The 19,596-nt window shown below is 36.2% G+C and overlaps 2 protein-coding genes across 2 annotated transcripts in view; both read left to right on the top strand.

Annotated features, from left to right (window-relative positions):
- mdm1.L (Mdm1 nuclear protein L homeolog) overlaps positions 1 to 2,311 on the top strand; it is a 63,482-nt gene extending 61,171 nt beyond the window's left edge. Inside the window, exons 14-15 of the mRNA XM_041586345.1 lie at positions 1,473 to 1,532; positions 2,259 to 2,311. Of these exons, the coding sequence (XP_041442279.1) occupies positions 1,473 to 1,532; positions 2,259 to 2,296 (98 nt within the window). The 3' untranslated portion in view covers positions 2,297 to 2,311. The remainder of the gene's footprint in view (positions 1 to 1,472; positions 1,533 to 2,258) is intronic.
- A 4,234-nt stretch (positions 2,312 to 6,545) lies between these two features.
- Positions 6,546 to 11,525, top strand: LOC108710587 (interleukin-22-like). Its single transcript, XM_018251707.2, has 5 exons — positions 6,546 to 6,973; positions 8,606 to 8,671; positions 8,843 to 8,983; positions 10,596 to 10,658; positions 11,309 to 11,525. Exons 1-5 carry the CDS (start codon positions 6,767 to 6,769, stop codon positions 11,411 to 11,413), a joined length of 582 nt encoding a protein of 193 aa, XP_018107196.1. The 5' UTR covers positions 6,546 to 6,766; the 3' UTR covers positions 11,414 to 11,525.
- Positions 11,526 to 19,596: the final 8,071 nt, after the last annotated feature.

Raw genomic sequence — 19,596 nt, 5'->3', positions numbered from 1 at the left:
CAGGGCTTTAATTGGCTATCCGACAACTACTGTGCTTCAGGCAGGTACTATAAGAAATTTTTTTTTTTGGGTTGGCATTCGCTTTAACTATTCATGATCTCTTGGTGGGGGTGGGTTAATGCTGGCAAGTCTACGCTGACAAGAATGGAGGGCACAAATGAAAGAAAGTGCAATCCATTTTTACTATCATAAACAAGAAAATTAGCATTTACCCCTAATGTTCAGTCATCTTTAGGCATCTGCCCCTCCAATTGTTTATTTCTTTGAGGTTCCTTAGGAAACCTGCGACATGATTAACTCCATCTCATAAATATTAATGTCATTGTTCTATTTTGTATTTGTTTTAAAGTATTAATTCTTAGCCAGTATTCACATTTAACCCTCGAAGTGACAAGGTAATTTGATGATGGTTCACTACTGGTACTATGGCACTTTTATATCAGTGCTCTAGGGTCTATGTTTGCTACCGCTAAAAGGGTTAATATCTTGCTTCTGTTTTTATTACTGTCTTTTTTTTCCCCCTCAAGGATAGAGAGCTAACTGGCCCACCTAGCCACTTCAGTAGATGCGCTACCTCTAAGGAAAGATCCATGGCCACATTTCAAATAATCCTTCTCCTCCATGAATAACTGTTCCAGTTAGCATATCCCCTGAGCAGAGACCATATGTGTCCATGCCATCACATTGGAACCCATCATGCCGAATACAAGGAGCACTAACGGATCCAGAGTTTCAATACATTGGTAAAAGTATTATATTTTGTTTGCTGTTAGTGTTTAGCTGTTTTTAACAAACATCCAGCTTTCTGAATAAAGCACCCGCATGACCATCTTCCCTGTATGTTGTTTGTTGTAGAGCTTCTTGTAGTTGAGTGTAAGAGGTACTTACAGAATTATAAACTAATTTCCTTAGGCTGCAGACAGGTCCTCCTGAAATGGCTGATCTCTTGCTACAATAAACTAAAATCTCTTGATGACATGGAGAATTACATGGCACTTAATTGTGAAAGTTCATGTGTTGTTTGGAGGCTATACCAATGAGTGGAGATCAACATGATTCTTATCTATTTCTTATCAATAGAATAGAGTGTTGCTCGTTGATGTCTAAACCTCCATATTGGTAGTGGTAATACATTTTGAAAATGTGTACTGGTAAAAATGAGTTGGCAATTGCACATTTTCAACTATACAGTATAGGCTATATTCTTTAAAAGTAAACTAAAATAACTGATGTTGAGTTATTATGGTTTTTTTTATATCTGTGGTATAATGGTGAAACCTGAGGCTGATGCTATGCAGCAAGGTTGGACCAAAATTGTATAACGACTGTTAAAAAAGAACTTCAAAACTGTTTTAGAATAAATTGTATAATTATGTTAATAAACAACATCTTTTTGCTTATTTCAAAATAGATGTAATCATCTTATTCATCATTTCTACACGTTATAGCATTTTGTTTGATTTTGTTTTTAGGAAACTTTGGCTCACCTGGTCTCCATAGAACAGCATTCTCTGATGATTGTAGTATGGAAGGTGTGTTTATTGTTTTATTTAAACTGGATGATGATTTTGGTTTAAATATTGTAAACACATTTATTAACAAATTTCTTTTAATGCCACATTTTCAAGCTTCAAGCTTCAAAGTGTTTTTATTATGGGAATATGTGCATATCTACATACAATTTTCTATACAACTATACTATTATTTTTGTAAAATATAATATAAAATGTTAATTATGTCAATGAGTTTAAAGAAACATTAAGTAATAAAATGTTATATTTGTATTCTACTTTGTACTGTGGAATATATTCTCCTATACACTGGGACACCTCTATTACTCATATGTTATTTCTGTATAGAGGCTATGAGCAATCTCGAGTATTATTTGAGCTTATGCTGTGCCAGGAGTTATTCCATTACTGGCCTCTTTCGATGCAGGTTGGAGAAAGTGGTTAGCCTGAATGTGGAAACGTAGACATGATTTGGCTTCCAAAATGAGTCTGTAACACCTAGAAGCAAGAGGGAAGCAATGTATTCTTATACAAATGCAGGCGACAATAGGTATAACAACCCTTGAATCATGCTAATGATTTAAAGGGACAGTGCCACCAAAAAATAAAAGTTGTTTTAAGTAATTAGAACATAATGTACTTTTGCTATTCACTTTTACAGATTGTGTATTTACTTAACAAACACTAGTACAGTTTATATAAATAAGCTTCTGTGTAGCCATGATATTTGCTGATTTGTGTTTCCAGATGACAGATTTCCCAAATCTCTGAAAGGTCTGCTATGAGTTCCCTGGTTTCTCAGGTCCTGGAGCATGCACAAAGAGAAAAAGACAGTTATTGGGGCAAGAAATGAAATATAGAGAGGAGTACAGAGAGGTGCTTTTAAGACAGATTGATCATCTCTAGTGTCCATTATTCAAGCAGTTAAACTATTTTGTGATGTAACTAGAAATAATACCGCTAACTGTAACTGCAATTTGGAAAATTATCACTTTTTGGAGATTAGTTGTCATTTGAGGTTCTTAAATTACCCATTTGGTCAACATTAAGCTTTAATACTAAAGGAACAATAAAGCATATTTCATTAGTTTGCAATTATGTTTTTTAACTTCACGGAAAATAAAATAATTTACTTATTCTACTGTTTAAACTGCTAATTAAAAAAAATAGACTTACTGAAACATAGTGCTGCACAACATGGTTAGAAAGAAGGTTTACTTGTAAATATGTAGTTGTGCCTAGAAAACAGGATTGCTAACCTTATTTGCTGTAACCATAACAGCCCACAAGAGAAAATGAAACTACCTTTAACAATTCTTTTTATATGAATGTGGTCAGTCTTAAGAGAAAAGCAGTCAAGTTGCAGTTTTTGCTGACAGTATTTGGTAAAATTCCCATTAAGACATTCTAAGTGAATTGTTGCATCAGTTCTATGCACCTTTCTAATATAGGTACAGTTTGCTCTGTAAAATCAAATTTTTGGCTGTCAAATTTCCAAAGTGCATTGCTTTCAGTTAAATGCTGCAACTTTTATGCCAGCAAATATTAATTTAATTAACTTGCAATATTTCTTAAATGTGAATTAGGTGTCTGCAGAGATATGAGGGAAATGAATCATTGCAATGCAAACAAAGCTGAATCAATTTTTTAATATTTGACTTTTCAGCTGTAATAATTTTGTGAGTTTTGTACTTCAATTAAATGCTTTTTTCCATTTTTCTTTGAGCTTGTTTCTAGAAAGTCTTCTAGAATAGCAGCCTTCACTGCTATTGATGATTCACAGTCATTATAGACACCCCCACTTCCACTTACTATCAGCACTTGCCGAGTCCTAGAAGTGGTTGGTAAAGAATACATTGATCTTGCATTTTGGTTGTGTGGAGGCCTATTTATCAAAGGTCTGATTTAAGAGGTTTTTGAAACCACATCCAAACTCACAAACTCTAAAATTACAAATGTCATGACATTTATTAAAAGATCCAAATTAAAAAATCACAAACTGAAAATAATGAGCTGAAAAATAGTTTTTCGGACCATTCATAGCAAAAGTTTTTCGGACCATTCATAGCAAAAGAGAAATCCGAAAACCTCTAAAATCTGAATTGATTTACAACAGGCCAATAGGATCAGAGTAACTCCAATTGACTACTATAGGACCTCAACAACCATTTTTGGTTTTCATGGTTTTCACACTTAATAAATCTAAAAAAAATTTAACGCTACAAAAATAGGAAAACCATGAATTTTTAAAGATACTTGGGAAAAATTAAATTTTATTGTTAGTTAATGGGCCCCCTAGTTTTGGGAGGCGAGAGGTTTGCAAACAGGACAAGGAAAATAGAGGCAACTGCTTTGGGAACATATTAAATCCTAAAAAAGGCAGTGCTGCCTCAGTGTAAGGGATAATTTAGGATATTTGATATTGTAGAGGGCATTGAGGGCAGTTTAAAACTTGTCCAAAATACAGTCTGATAAATGGTGGGTGATACCTTAGGGTTTGGACTGCAGTATAAGAAGTAATGGGGATATGCCATTCAGTTTATTATACTCTTGAGGCTAAAGGGGTCATCTACCAACACAATTGGGTGGACACATTTTACACAGCATCTATGGCATCTCAACACAAGCAACACAGCTGCCAAAGGAGAAACAGGACTGGACGCAGTACAATGTAGCAAAAGTGCTAAATGTAGTCAAAGGTAGGGCCAAGATCAGGACAGGTCAGGGTCAAAAGAAAGGCAGTCAGTAAGAAGAGAAGCAACTCATCGAGGCTCAAACCACTGTACTTTCCAGGGTTCTAGACTTACATGGGCAAGTGATTAAAATGTGAAGGCACTGATTTATGAAACCTTCCAATTTACTGTCATGTTTGCAAGTACGGTTAAATTCTTTAGTAACCTGCAAATGGCCTGCACAAATAGCACTTCTTACTTTTAACAGATTTTAAATTGATTTGCCAGAGAAAATAATATCAACAAGAAACATAAACAGTTACTGAAGGTAGAAAACAATTCTAACATCTTGCCTAAAATATTTGCAACCCCTTAGTGATTAACCCTTTCCTTATCCTTTTAAATATGGGCTGTTTTATGTGACAGCTAGTACAGATATATAGATAAGTTTTAATTACAATGTACAAGCTCGCAATATTTGATTAATGGTGACTGCATCATTAAAATAAAATATTAGAGCGTTAAGTCCTGTGACTGTATATTCCTAATCCTTTACCTACTTGAAGACCTGTTCAAATCTTCATTGGACTGCACCCAGGCCAAGATAATGCATGATATGTGAGTGCGGGGTTACTGCCTAGGAACCAATCAGTGGAAACCAAGAGAGCTGAAAAGCAGTAAGGAGTGTTCTGGCTATTATGTTACACATCTAGTCTCTCTAGCATTTATAGATTACATTTTTGACTAACTAACTATATTAGAAGCATTTACTATTTTCATTTTTCACAGTATATCTATTTACCCAGTTTTTATTTTTATACTGCACAATTCCTTTAGGGAGGTTAATAGTTATGAAAAGACAGGGGGGTAGCCATTCAAGGTGAAATTTTTCATATTTTCATATTTATCAAAGAGTGAAGTTAGAGATAACCACAGTTCGCTAGCGTGAAATACCACCACTCTCCATTCATTTCTATGGGATTTTTAAAGGCGTATTTCACTTTCACCCATTGATAAATACTCTTTTAAAAATCCCATAGAAATGAATGAAGAGTGGTGGTATTTCACTCTAGCGAACTGTGGTTATCTCTAACTTCACTTTTTGATAAATATACCCCCTGTGTACAACATAGAAGGCCTGGATCATTACTATTATAGGTATGGTTTTTGGGGTTAGTTCTTATTTAAGGTATACTACTGGTATGCAACACAGTTACAAAAATGGGTGGTTGAGCACACTGATGGTAGATTTTGTGTTTGTAGCCATTTGTTATGGGAGCAAAAGTGATAAGAAAATAGTTAGGAAATTCAAAATTATATGAATGGCTTTGGTTTGTGCTAGGGAAATATTTAATATAAGTTTAGCAGCCTGAAAAGTGGTGAAAAAGAACATCTTATTTCATTGTCTGCAGTTTATTCCACTGCCACAACTTTCTTGATCAGTGTATTTAAGTTTGCTTTCATCCCTTGCACATTTCTGTTGTAAGGGTGTAATGGGCTTCACTAAACAACTGGTTTATTCTATAAATCTTGTTTGCATGTGGTATATAAAAATGTGCACTCTCACATCTGGATTTTAAGAAAAGGCCAACTTTGCTTTTGGAACAAACTATAGGGGTATTATTAAGGACAAATTATGGCTTTTATTACAGCAGGAGATTGGGAATGGAGCTCCTTCTTCACCCAGCCTTCCTGCATGAAGGTTATGCCCCCCCCCGTAGCAGTGAACAAAGTAGTTACTAATATTTGTTTCTGTTTGGTTTCCTGTGGTTAAAATTGTAGTAGAATTCTTAAATATTTTTGGTGAGAACTTGTGTGGCCTTTTAGAACAATTTTTAGTGTAGCCCTTTTGATAAATTCAGGGCATTATTCATACAGAACTTTTCTCACACAGGGCTTCACAAGACTTTTTTATAGAAATGAATGTAGTCATGATATGCACAGTAAAGAGCAAATATATTATTGTTTGAGGGGCAGAATTCACCAGCATGTTCTTGATCAGTATGTCAGTACCTCTGTAAATGATTTGTCCTGGGTCACTGGAACTTGAGCCAGGGTCTCTAGTATAATATCTCACATCAAGAAGAAGTGTGCAAAACTGCACCCGTCACCAAGGCACCACACACAAGTTCAAGTACATTTAAGAAGCATTTCACATCGATGACAATTATATTTCTCTCATAACTGCAAAAACACAAAAAAGCAATTTTTCCATCTAAACAGACATTTAATTTACAAAACCACATGTACATTTCAAGCAACTGAAAACCACTATATACAGAAAAAAACTAGTGTATTAGGCCCACAATTGGGGGATTTTTGTTTATAGAGACAATTTCTGGAAAGTCAGAGCTTCGTGGTGTCATATTGCTATCAATACAGAAATCTGCTCAAGCCAACGTCCATGCACTATATATATAGCAGAACACTTGCTGTCCTTTTGTATACTTCACTAAAGAAAGGCAAGTTCTGGTATCTTGAGTATTTGTAAGCTTGTGTCATTTTCATCATCTAAACAGGTAAATAGAATAACCTTTCTTGTTTTCCAGGATTAGCGCAACAGTGAGGCACATTACCTATGAAATGGCTGATTTCCATTTGCGTGTGTGCAACTTGGCTGCATATTGCTTTTTTTTATGCTGCTGCTGCTGCTTGCCCAATAGTCTGCTTTGTGCCCCAACGGACCAACAAGAAAACCCTCCGATTTCCAAGCAGCATCCTTGTACCATCCGAAAAACATACTTTCTTCAGACTTTCATGAAAAAAAATATTTTCACACTTGCAGAACAGGTACTGTATATAAACTAATTAGATAGAGAAACTTCCTTCTAACTGATGCTGTATTACATGACTGAGCAGCTCAGTTCAATTCAGATTCAGAACACAGTTAACAATGTTGCTATAATGTTATTTAATTAGCATTTATTCTGAATAATGTATTATGGTCTGTGTATAACATTAAGTTTGAGAGTACATTTTCTTCTTGAATTGGGTGCAGACAAAGGCCATGGATTTTGGTGTGAGAATGTATACTTTACACTTTTCTGCACTGAATCTGGTTCGTGTCTGCACCAAGGCCAAAACAGTCAGAAAAGTCAGAATCTTGAAAACTGATAAATTTACCTTCTCAAGTTGGTCAAATTGTTTGCGACGCTTTACTTAAAATGGATCTGCACTGAAAAGCAGTTTTTTGCATAATGAAAGAAAATGTAATTCTTAGCAATATGTATATATATATATATATGTAGAAGCAGGATCAACACACTCTGTTGGTAGTGATAATGTGATCTTCATTCCATAAAAAGAAGCATTTTTTGCAATGTTTCAGTCCCACATGGGGACCTTTTTCAAGGATACAGTGCAGTATCACCCTCCCCATGTCGGACCCAAACGTCGATAAAATGCTTCTTTTTATGGAATAAACGATCACATTATAACTACCAATAGAGTGTGCTGATCCTGCTTCCCCTTCAGAAGTCCTCAGCTTCTGGCCTGGCTCATCTTCTGGCAGCACTTCAATTACTTTAGACTCAATCACCTGGTCATGTTTCCCTCTGCTCCTTGCAGTGGCAGGCAGCACCCCCAGCCCCTCTATGAGTTCTTAACAGAGACAGGTAACCTATCTTGTTCTGTGCCCTGCTCTGAGAGATCTTCCTAACACTTAACTATGATTAAAAACATTTCCACAGGACAGCCTTCCTGTAGAAAATGAGTTCCAAGATGTGAACTGGACCACTGGAATGGATTGTCTGTTCCTTTCAGAACACTACAGCTTTCAGGGCCAGCCAGCAAAATCCTTTAAACAGATAAACCATTGCCTGTTTAGTAACATCTCCCTTGCAGTGTTCATCTCCTATTGGGGGGTAATAAAGGAAAAACTCACATGTTTACCCATTTCTTTGGTCATTCTACTACTGCCTTGGAGGACTTATGTCACATTGTTTCAGAACCAGAAGTGAGAACAGAAATGGATAAACAAACACCGTTTTCAATTGAAATTTCAGTTACAAATACATTTAAACCCATAGCAAATGTTCAGTTAATGCACATATGTAGATAAGTTGCTTAGAAGCTTATTTCCTTTCATTATGCAAAAAAAAAAAACAGTTTTTGGGTGATGATTCCCTTTGACCTTTCCTGTATATTTCCTTTTGCTGATAAATGCAGTTAAGATTTTTGCTAGTAAGATTGCTGTAGCTGAACAGCACATTTGTAAAAAAAGAAAATTGCTGTTTTTAAGTATAGGAGACTCATACACAGTAGCCATATTGAACTTCTATTTGACTTGGATCCAAATCCCATCCAAGAAAATGTTATATATCAGCCTGGCTGTAGGAGGCGTATAGAAGATTTTTTGCTCAAAAAAAGTGAGTTTATACACAATACTACACCAATTAATCTTGTACTTCTATATTAATAAAGGCACGCATAATGGACAAGGACACAGACAATAAACTTTTTGGAAGCTATCTCTTCTTTGGCATTAAGGTAATTCAAATAATATGCATTTACTATGTTTATTGCAAACACATTAATGTTCATTCATTAGAAGTGTACAGAATGGTATATGAACCTTTTGTGTTTCTGTTTTCATGCAAAGGCTTCAGATTATCAGGAGCAATAATTATAAAATAAACCTTTTATTTATTTTTATTCCAGGAGAAGGATCACTGTTACTTAATGAAAAATGTGGTCAGTTCCATTGTAGAGAATGTTCTGCATGACAATTCCAAGAAATATCCCCATATTGATAATGCAATTGTCTTTTTACTAAACATACAGAAGGATTTAGCAGGTTGTGTAAGTATCATAATTATTGCAAAAATCTGTAGATGGACAATATGTAAATTAAAAATAAATCATTAGCTAAACACATAAGTTTTTTGAATAATGACATCATAATGACAGAGTCATCTGAATAATATCATCAATGTTTCTTTAAGAACTGACAGTAAAGGACCAATAGGACCAAAAAATTATGTTCATGTAAAATAAAATATTGTAGGAGAAGTTACATTTTTTATTCCAGTGTGTTTAGCTCTGCAGTGTTGGCTGAATAAAGCCAACACTGCGAAAACCATTTTAGAACCCCCCATTAAACTTTGGAAAAAGCATTTTAGGCAGTTTATGTTTTACTTTTCTCAGTTCTTTTAAACCAGACATACCAATAGCTTAAATAAAAATGCTGTAGGACAAAACCTAGGGGCACATTTACTTAGGGTCGAATATCGAGGGTTAATTAACCCTTGATATTCGACCGTCGAAGTAAAATTCTTTGACTTCGAATATCGAAGTCGAAGGATTTACCGCATTTCCTTCGTTCGTACGATCGAAGGTAAAATTGTTCGACCCAACGATTAAATCCTTCGAATTGAATGATTCGAAGGATTTTAATCCATCGATCGAAAGATTTTCCTTCGATCAAAAAAAGCTAGGAAAACCTATGGGGACCTTCCCCATAGGCTAACATTGATGCTTGGTAGTTTTTAGGTGGCGAAGTAGGTGGTCGAAGTTTTTTTTTAAAGAGACAGTACTTCGACTATCGAATGGTCGAATAGTCAAATGATTTTTAGTTCGAATTGTTCGATTCAAAGTCGTAGTCGAAGGTCGAAGTAGCCAATTCGATGGTCGAAGTAGCCAAAAAAATACTTCGAAATTCGAAGTATTTTTTATTCTGTTCCTTCACTCGAGCTAAGTAAATGTGCCCCCTAAACATAGCAAGACCAAATGGACTATACATATTGTTCATTGATATCTAAAGCAGCCAATACACGTTTGCATCCATATATCTACAGTATTTAAATGGGAACTAAACCCTGTTATATCTCTGCTGAAATAAACAGGGTGACCCCCTTGTAAAGTCCAGCTGAATGGATTGGTGTTGTCCTTTGCTTTTTATTTTGCCATTTTCTAGCACTTTCCCTTCACTCCCAGTTTTCATACTTCATACCACAATTCATTTCTCTTCTTTTCACCTTTCATCTCTACTATCTTACTCATATTTGGCATTATATCCTTCAGTATTCATTTGTAAAAACGTTATGCCTTCTTGAGTAATCTTGGGGATATATTAGTTCTTCTGCTGTAAATCAGATGCAGTTTCATTACTTATAATTGCACCCATTGTCTTGTTATTATTAAAGGCCACTGTATTAAGCCAATAAACACCCTTGTTGCCAGCCCATTATGTTGTTCACGTGGAGACTGAACCAACAATAAGATTTTGCCATTCATGATATTGCTTTTATGAGAATTCAGCTGTACTTTCATCATAACAATTCCACTGATAAAAAATTATTTTTTTCTATTGATTTTTTGGCTAGGATGGCATCCATATTTTTGTACAGATACTATTTTTATGTATGTAAATGAAGCCCTAAAAAGTGAGCTTGAACTTTGTTAACTTTAACAGAAATCTGAAGAAGAAGATCATATTCGAAAAAATGTTGAACAGATGATAAACAAAATGAAAATGGTAAGTATATCAATAATACACTCCTGTCGTAAAATTAAATTGCATGTCTTTTAGGCCTTTAATGCCGATCATAGGGCATGGCCTGTGCTCCCTACTGTTATGCCCCTTAATGGGGTTGCTCATCTTTAAATTAACTTTTAGTATGATGTAGAGAGTGATATTCTGAGACAATTTGCAACTGATTTTAATTATTTTAGATGGTATACTGTACAATTATCTTGTACATGTGGAATTAAAGGATCCCTGATATGTTACTATGTCAACACCATGCTGCTGCTTTACAGAGATACTAACAGTGCCATTTCTCATATTAGTCAATTGGATCTTACATTTTCTAACTAGTAGCAAACATAATCAATTGCTGATTGATTGCTATGGGTAAGTGCACTTGTGCAATTTCGCACCTATGTTAGTAAATACACCCTTAGGCTAGTGCCACACTGGGCTGTTTCATTCCATGTGTCTGCACTAAGGACGACAATGTGCCTCTGGGTGCAGACACAATAGAGAGTGTATTAGAGTGGAGCTGATACACAGGAGAAACATCCCAGTGTAGCAGTACCCTAATACGTCTCTGCAACATGTATAAGCAAAAAAGATGTCTCACACCTTTCAGATTCATTCTGCCATATCATTTTTTTTTACAACAGATGGGGCCCAATGGAAAAAATAAAGTAGTTGGTGAGCTGGACTTGCTGTTTGGCCATCTAAGAAAATGTACCTTACAAAGAATGAAACCTCATGTACATAAATAAACCGCACAATGGAAAAGTGTAATTGTGTAAGTTACTGAAGCTGGTTGTCATTGCCATCAACTGGTTACCTGCAACACCCACCATCTAATCTCTGTTTAAGTCACCATTCATATTCGGTTTGTAGCATGCAGCACTGAATACATTCCAAACATGTTACAGAATAAAAGAAAGGAAGTATAATGCTATGTTTTTAAAAGTTCCTACAGTATTACAACTGTATTTTTCTGTCAATTTGAAAATTAAATTGGACACAGAACTAAAGTCTAGTAAATAATGCAGTTGTGTGTCCCATTGTGAGACCTTATCTCAAGAGGCATACCAGTAGTTTATATTGTGACAATAATAGCTGCTGGTAGAAGGTGCCACTGAATTTTTGCATTATTGTACTGAAAGATTAATTGTATTTATTCAACATGCTGTATTTATTTCACAGTGAATGTTCACATTATATTACAACTAACTATCTTCTTTAAAACTGTAAATATAAGTATCTGACACCTATTAAAAGCATCTGTATAATGATTCATAACCCACTGTGTTATTTTGTTGAATTAAGAGAAATTATATATTGTTATGTTATTTGAATATATATATATAATTGGTAAAAGGATGGGGTAGATCACACAATAATACACAGATTTTATATACCTATAGACTATAGCATGACTGAAATTTCATTCGATTTTTATCTAACAGTGCTACGCAATATGTTGGCGCTATCTAAATACATGTTAATAATAATAACATAATTTGCTATTTTCTCTTCCTTTTCTGGTGTTTAAGGGCTATGATACATTTAGGTCTGTTACACACTCCTGTAACAGACCTAAATGATCAGCTCTTTCTGAGAGATGGGAGATAAAGAGAAATAGTTTTGTAGTGTAGAAATGTCCAAAACACCTGTGGGAAACCTTATTTATGCACATAAAGCTGCCCCTGTGATAGCAGAGAGGGATAGACTATGTCCAGCTTATAAAGAAGAACTAGGTATGTGTGGCAGGCATCCAATGAAAGTATAACTGGACTATTTGGGCATCAACCAATCAGAGTGTATCTTTTCCCCTAAGCAAATCCCACTCCCTGTCACTGTCCTTTGTGATGTCTTACAAAGATGTTTAGTTTATCTTAAGCGAGTTAGAATTGTTATACAAATAAATAAAAAAAATATTTTTGTTTTAGGGAGGCTGAGTCTCCCTTGGCCTTCATTATAATCCACCTATGTACGTGCCTCTACTCTAAATAATCAATGTACAAATATTTTGTGCCCCTTTGGAACACACTACAGGTCAATAAAGGCCATGCATTTTTTTAAGTCTCCAACTGTTGAGACAGCAGCAAGACCAATTCTAATTGTTTTGCTTACAGAAGTATCAACAGCCACATTGTCCACTGTATGAAGCAGTAGCCAAAGGTCTAAAAAAAGAATGACATCTGTACTTTCATTTCCTATTAACTCCTGCTTGGGTCAGGTTTTCATATGACTAGTAATCTACTGGCCTGTCCAGTAAAAATTATGCAGATGCCAATGTTATTAACAGGCAAGGAAATGATAGCAATACTTATATGCCTTACCCCAGTGATCCCCAACCTATGGCTCGTGAGCAACATGATGCTCACCAACTCTTTGCTCTCAGTGGTCTCAGGTGCTTATTGGGGGAATTTATTTGTTGCATAAAAAATGGATGCACTGCCAAATAGTGCCTCCTGTAGGCTGCCAGTCCACTAAATAGCCCTTATTTGAAATCCCAGAGACTTTTTTCATGCTTGTGTTGCTCCCCAACTCTTTTTACATTTGATTGTGACTGACAGATAAAAATAATTGGGGACCCCTGCCTTACCCTATGCTTAGGTCAATAGACTGTGTGGATTCTGGCAGCATGAGGGTGAGGCAGCAAAAAGGCAGAAAGAACAAGCTATTTTACCAATAAACTATAGACTATAAAAAAATAATGCAGATATATTAGAAGGGCCAAAGTGTGAGTGTACTGCCATGGTTACACGTAACTGTAACCAGAGGACTACACCAAGACAAACAAAAATATATGACGTATTAATAAAGGTGTAGAAACAATTTTACACCTAAAAAATTTGAACAAAAGCTGGTGTGAAATAAATGCCTCTTTTGAAATTCCATGCATCAAAGTCACAGAAATCCTTTATAAAAAATCTGCGTATTTATAAAAGTGTGTAGATCAGATTAGTGTTGCTGCTTATTACCTAATGTACTTTATTTAAACTAACAGTACTATATGAACCATCTTTACACTAGAATTTAATACTTGACTACACACTTGCATACGACACTTCATAGCTTTATGAAGCATACCATGGTGTACAAGTGACCATGTAAATTGTACTCCAAAGCCACTTTTTACATAGCTTTAAAAATACACCACTTTCAATGAGTTAAAAGATCACCAAAATGTTAAATGGCTTTATAGTCATGTAAAAACAGTGTTCAACTACCCAGCACCTGTGCATTTTGCTTCAAAGGTTCTAAAATGTTTCCATAAATAAGCTACTATATAGATAAAGGGGCTGACATAAAGGGGCAGATTTATTAAGGTTCGAGTTGTTTTTTCCATGAAAATTTGAGTTTTCAAATTTTTGGGTAAAAAAAAATATTTGAATATTCAAGATTTATTATACCCCTACCCTGAAAATAGCTTGAATCCGAAAATACACCACCTAAAACCTGTTGAGGTCACGAAGAAGTCAATGGCAGGGATCCCTTGAACCATTTAAAGATGTTGAGACCTTGCTTGATGTTCGAGTTTTTTTCAGAGGGTTTGCCAAAAAACTCATTTTTTTTTTGCCAAAATCTCGATCAATTCGAGTTTTCGGAACTTGAACGTGCACAATCGGGTTTTTCACATTCAAGTTTTTTCTTAAGTAAGAGACCATTTAAGTTACGAGTTCATTCGAGGTAAAAAAAAACTCAAACACTTGACCTTTGACAAATAACCCCCAAAGAGTCAGATTCAAGTAGATGAAAAAGCTTAATGCCAGATTTTCCCATAGACTTCAAGTGAGGTTTCAGATGAAAAACCATGAGTTTTCCTCATCAACTTGAATCTGGCCGACAGACCCCAGAAGGGCTGTAGGGCTCATATTTACATGTATGCAAACCTTTCCGAGTGAGTATGCTCTCTCCACTGTCTATATTTTTTGCTACATTGCTTCCTTCTTACATTTATTGATCTATGCAGATACACATATATCAAAAGTCTCTGTCCTTTAAAGGGATTGTTGTAAGCAGTAAGGAAGACCTACATCTAGCATCACATCCTCACGTGATTTAGCATATAGTACATAGTGGATGTTGCAAAAGCCATATAATTGCACATAAACACAAATTTGTGAATCCATAAAACTGGTTGCAGTGAGCTGTTTGAGGTTGTTTCAGGTACTTTCCCCAGGTTGTAATGTATAATCCTTGCAATTTGTTGAAAGAGCATTTAGAGGTGTTCATGCACAAGTGGGTAGCAGTTGGGTTTCCGTGGTATAAATGCATGTTCCATCTGCTTTAGCAGCCCCACTACCTGCCAAATAGGACCTTAACTTCACAGAAAATGAAAAATGCATATCACAGTCTCTCTTCTCTTTTCGACTGAGAAATTGCAGTGTTACAAGTCAAAGGCCCAGGATTGTGGTGTATGGGTGTGATTTGTATGGATGCAGGCCCGGATTTGTGGAAAGGCCACCTAGACCTGGGCCTAGGGCAGCAGGATTTTAAGGGGTGGCATGCTGCCCAACCACACCCACATTGGTTCAAAAACACTGGGATACAATCATTTTTTAAATCCCATGCACCAATTCCCATTGCTCCAGTCCAGATGATGAAAATTTGCACGAATAAAGGGGAGTGCACAGGGGCGACGAACGGCAGTGGGCCTAGGGGCGCTCACTACGTAAATCCAGTCCTGTGTGGATGTGCCCATGGGTTTAAATAACAAATAACTGGTATACTATTGGATAGTGATACAGGGAAAATGTTAAACAGCATTATCAAGATTATTACTATAAAGTTAATATATATATATATATATATATATATATATATATATATATATATATATATATATATATATAGCCTCCTTGCAAGTCCGCACACGTCACTTTGTCTGTTACTTCGGGTGCAGTGTATAGATTGTAGTATACAGCGTTCCAAGGTTACACGCACACCGTGTTAGAAATCAATAATTTATTTATTAGCATATATTTATATATCAAGATGCTTTACCATATGGTAGCCAGAACCTCCATTCAGCTAATCGGAATGGGTGCCCTTGTGTCAGCTGGAAGGACCTACTGGTAAATAAAGCATTAGAGAGATTATTATATGATCCCCTTATATATTTATACATAGTTATCATATCTCCCCTCTTCTCTAGCGTGAACACCACCAATTTGGCCAGTCTTTCCTCATAGCTGAGATTTTCCATACCTTTTACCAGCTTAGTTGCCTTTCTCTGTACCCTCTCTAATACAATTATGTCCTGCTTGAGCACTGAAGACCAAAACTGTACGGAATATTCTATCTGGGGCCTTACCAGCTCTCTGCTCAGTGGAAGAATAACCCCCTTCTTGTGTGGATTTTTCCCCTTTTAATACAGCTCAAGACCTCGGTTGCCGGATTTGCCTAGTGGAGTCCCATTAAGTGTGTGTGTATATGGTTTGGATATTTTTACATCCCAGGTGCATGACTTTACATTTATCAATATTGAATCTCGTCTGCCACTTAGCCACCCAGAGTGCAAGTTTGTCAAGATCCTGCTGCAATGATGTTTCATTATGGATGGAATTAATTGGGTTGCATAGGTTTGTGTCATCTGCAAACACTGATACATTACTAACGATACCTTCCCCTAAGTCAGTGCAGACCAACTTCTGTGGTACCGAGGGGCGGAATTTTTCTGGTCACTGTGGTGGAGGGCCAACAATGAAAGCCAGTGTTCACCACCTCCCCTAAACCCACCCATGTTACCACAAGAACTTTTAAGACCATGTCCACATTAATGCAAACCAAAAATCCAAATGGTTGGTGCTCACTGTAGGGATATCACTTATCACTCATGTGTGAAAAATGTAAGTCATATTAATACCCTTAAATCCATATGCCTCCTCATCCCCTATGGATAACACAGCACCCAACCCCCACCCCAGCACATGATTAAACACCTTAAGGGTCCCTAACACCTATTTCCAAATGCTAACAAACCCTACCAGAGCCTCCTTTCCTCTCCCACGTTTGCTTCCGCCTTCAGTGCTGCAAGTTCCCCATTTGAGTCTGCAGTTCAGATTAGAAGATGAAAACCCATCTGCATATCTCACATGTAAACACTGCACGGAACGGCTGCTCCAACACCACATACATGTGAGAAGACACACACTCAGTGATACCAACAAACCACTTGCACTCATATTTACACTGGGTACTTACAATCTCCCAAGTGCAATTCAGGGTAAGTTGGACATCCCTTATTGTGTCCCAAACTTGAACAGTGTAGTTCTTTGGATAGCATTGTTTTCAGATCAGCAAGTATGACATTAGAGGAAAAAATACAGAAACCATGAGTCATATTAGTTTAATTTGTTCTTTAAGTGATGTCCCTGAGGCTTCAGCCATATCCTTCTCACATCCTCTCCAGGAATGTACAGGACAGTATGACTGATGCTCAACAAAGTAGCCTTATTAGTGCCTCAATGGAACTAATGAAATAACTATAAAATTATGCATTTGTTTTACAGTGAATACAAATGAGATTTAGAAATCATTTAGATTTACAGTTTAAGAGAATTCTTATTAGCCCCTATACTAATTTTCATTCACACTTCTTGGCAAATAATTACATTTTATCTAGTTGGTTGAGCCAAATGAGAGATATCCCTGATTTGCATCACAATGTGTCAGACTTTATAAATAACCACACAGCCTGTATAATTGCTGCTATACCCATCTCTTCTGCCAGAACTATCACCAGTCCATATATTAATTTGCTGACAATATTATTTTAAAGGGGTGGTCTACCTTTAAGTTAACTTTTTTTATATAGTTTTTGAACTATTTGCCTTCTTCTTCTGATTCTTTCTAACTTTCAAATAGGGGTCTCTCACTGACCCCATCTAAAAAACAAATTCCCTGTAAAGCTACAAATTCATTGTTAGTCTTACTTTTGATTATTCAACGTTTTCTTCAGGTCCTCTCCTATTCATATTACAGTCTTCAACAGTATACAGTATTCAAATCAGTGTATGATGGCTATGGTCATTTGGACCCTAGCAACCACATTGCTGAAATTGCAAACTGGAGAGCTCCTGAATAAAACCCTAAATAACACAAAAGCCACTAGAGTAACTATAGAGGAATAAAATCCTGTGAAGGGCCCAAGGAAAAAGGGGGCCCGGACCGCAGGGTCTGTTTCCTCTGTAGTGTTGAAATCCCCCTCCCCACCGCTTTCTTCCTCTTTAAATTGACACATTGGTTTTAGAGATGATCTATGATGATAATAAAGGGCTAATTAATTCAATTATAAATTACATTTTTAAGTAATGCAAATACGTTTACTAGGAAGTGCTCTAAATGCAGGGGGTTGGGGGTTATTCTGGGATTTGTGTGAACAAAATAAAATCTGTAATATTGCTAACAGATCCAGCACTACCTTTAGATGCCCCACTCGGTGCTGTCATTCTAGTACCTAGGAGTTACCTTACATGGGGACTGCAAAAAGTTTAACAGAACAGTTCATTGTAAAAATAAAAACTGGATAAATAGTGCAAAATGTAAAACATTTCTAATATCGTTAGTTAGCCAAAAATGTAATGTATAAAGACTGGAGTGATTGGATGTCTAACATAATAGCCAGAACCAACTTCCTGCTTTATATCTCTCTAACTCTCAGTTAGTCAGCGACTTTATAGGGGGCCACATGGGACATAACTGTTCAATGAGTTTGCTTTTAATCAGTTGCTCCTCTATAGCCAGCAAGAGACCCCCCTTCTTGGGGGGGGTCTCTTGCTCTCTTACCTGTGGCAGGAAAGCATAGCGCCTTGGCACTGGGCACATAGTGGGCAGTGTCTGGGTGGGGAGTGGGCAGGCTCTGGGCAGGAAGTGGGCAGAGGAGGGAAGTGGTAGGAGGATAGGGATCGGAGTGCGATGGGCCCCACTGAAGATTTTTTTGCAGCGGGGCCCAGCACACTAGTTACAGAGTTGGGTTTTGTTATTATTTTACAAATCTAGTCACTCCAGCTTTTTGGCTAAATAACAATATAAAACTATAATTTTGCACAGACTATCTATTTACCCAGTTTTTATTTTTACACTGAACAATTCCTTTAAGGCTTCCAACTTTAGCCCAATGGTACGATTACTAATTTTCTAAAGGTGAAATTTGGCAAAGTATATTTGTTTAAATGGTATTCCTCTCCAAATTTCTGTACGTATTCCACAATTCCCAATTCTAATTTATTAATAGGCTGATTGTGGAATTTGTGGAACTATTCATGAGGTATATCTGCACAAGGAAGACCTTAGAAAACTTTTATCATGGGTGCATACAATACTTTGGCAGTAGCGATGAGCAAAAATTCCACTGTGAAAAAATGAGTGAAAAAAATTCCTATTGACTCTAAAGCATTTTTGGCATGAGAAAAAAAACCACCCATTGACTTGAAAAAAGCATTTGAGCGGAAAAAATGCAGCGCAGAAACACCCATTTACTCCAATGCATTTGGGCACAACAAAAACCGTAATTAACAAAAAACACCCATTGACTTCAATGCATTCTGCTAATTTTTGGGACAGATTTACTCATCACTATCTGGAAGAGTTGGGAGTACATTCGAATTTTTTATAGTAATAAAAAATTCACATAAAAAGAAATTCGACCTTTGATAAATCTGCCCAATAATGCTAAAATGCAAAAACTATTAAAAATAGCAATTTGTGCAAAACGTTTCCTGATGTTAGTAAATATGCCTCTAAATGGTTTTAACTGGCACAGAGTTGCATTAATCTATCAGTATGTTTGATCTCAGGAACATACTTTCTCAGTTGCATTTAAACGATTTAAAAGCACAAATTATGATTTTTTTGAGCAATATTAAAAGGAATAGCATCTCATATTTTAAGGAAAACACTTGAAAATGTATTTGAGGGTTTGCTTACCACGCTAAATGAACCA

Source organism: Xenopus laevis, chromosome 3L (assembly GCF_017654675.1).
Source record: "Xenopus laevis strain J_2021 chromosome 3L, Xenopus_laevis_v10.1, whole genome shotgun sequence".
Lineage (NCBI taxonomy): Eukaryota > Metazoa > Chordata > Amphibia > Anura > Pipidae > Xenopus > Xenopus laevis.
This window is presented reverse-complemented; position numbering and strand designations above follow the sequence as displayed.

Bases quoted from the DNA above. Each gene is read 5' to 3' on its own strand.
- LOC108710587 (XM_018251707.2), top strand. From the start codon at position 6,767: ATGGCTGATTTCCATTTGCGTGTGTGCAACTTGGCTGCATATTGCTTT. The intron at 6,974-8,605 runs GTACTGTATATA...ATATTAATAAAG, and splicing joins TTTTCACACTTGCAGAACAG to GCACGCATAATGGACAAGGA. The intron at 8,984-10,595 runs GTAAGTATCATA...TAACTTTAACAG, and splicing joins AGAAGGATTTAGCAGGTTGT to AAATCTGAAGAAGAAGATCA.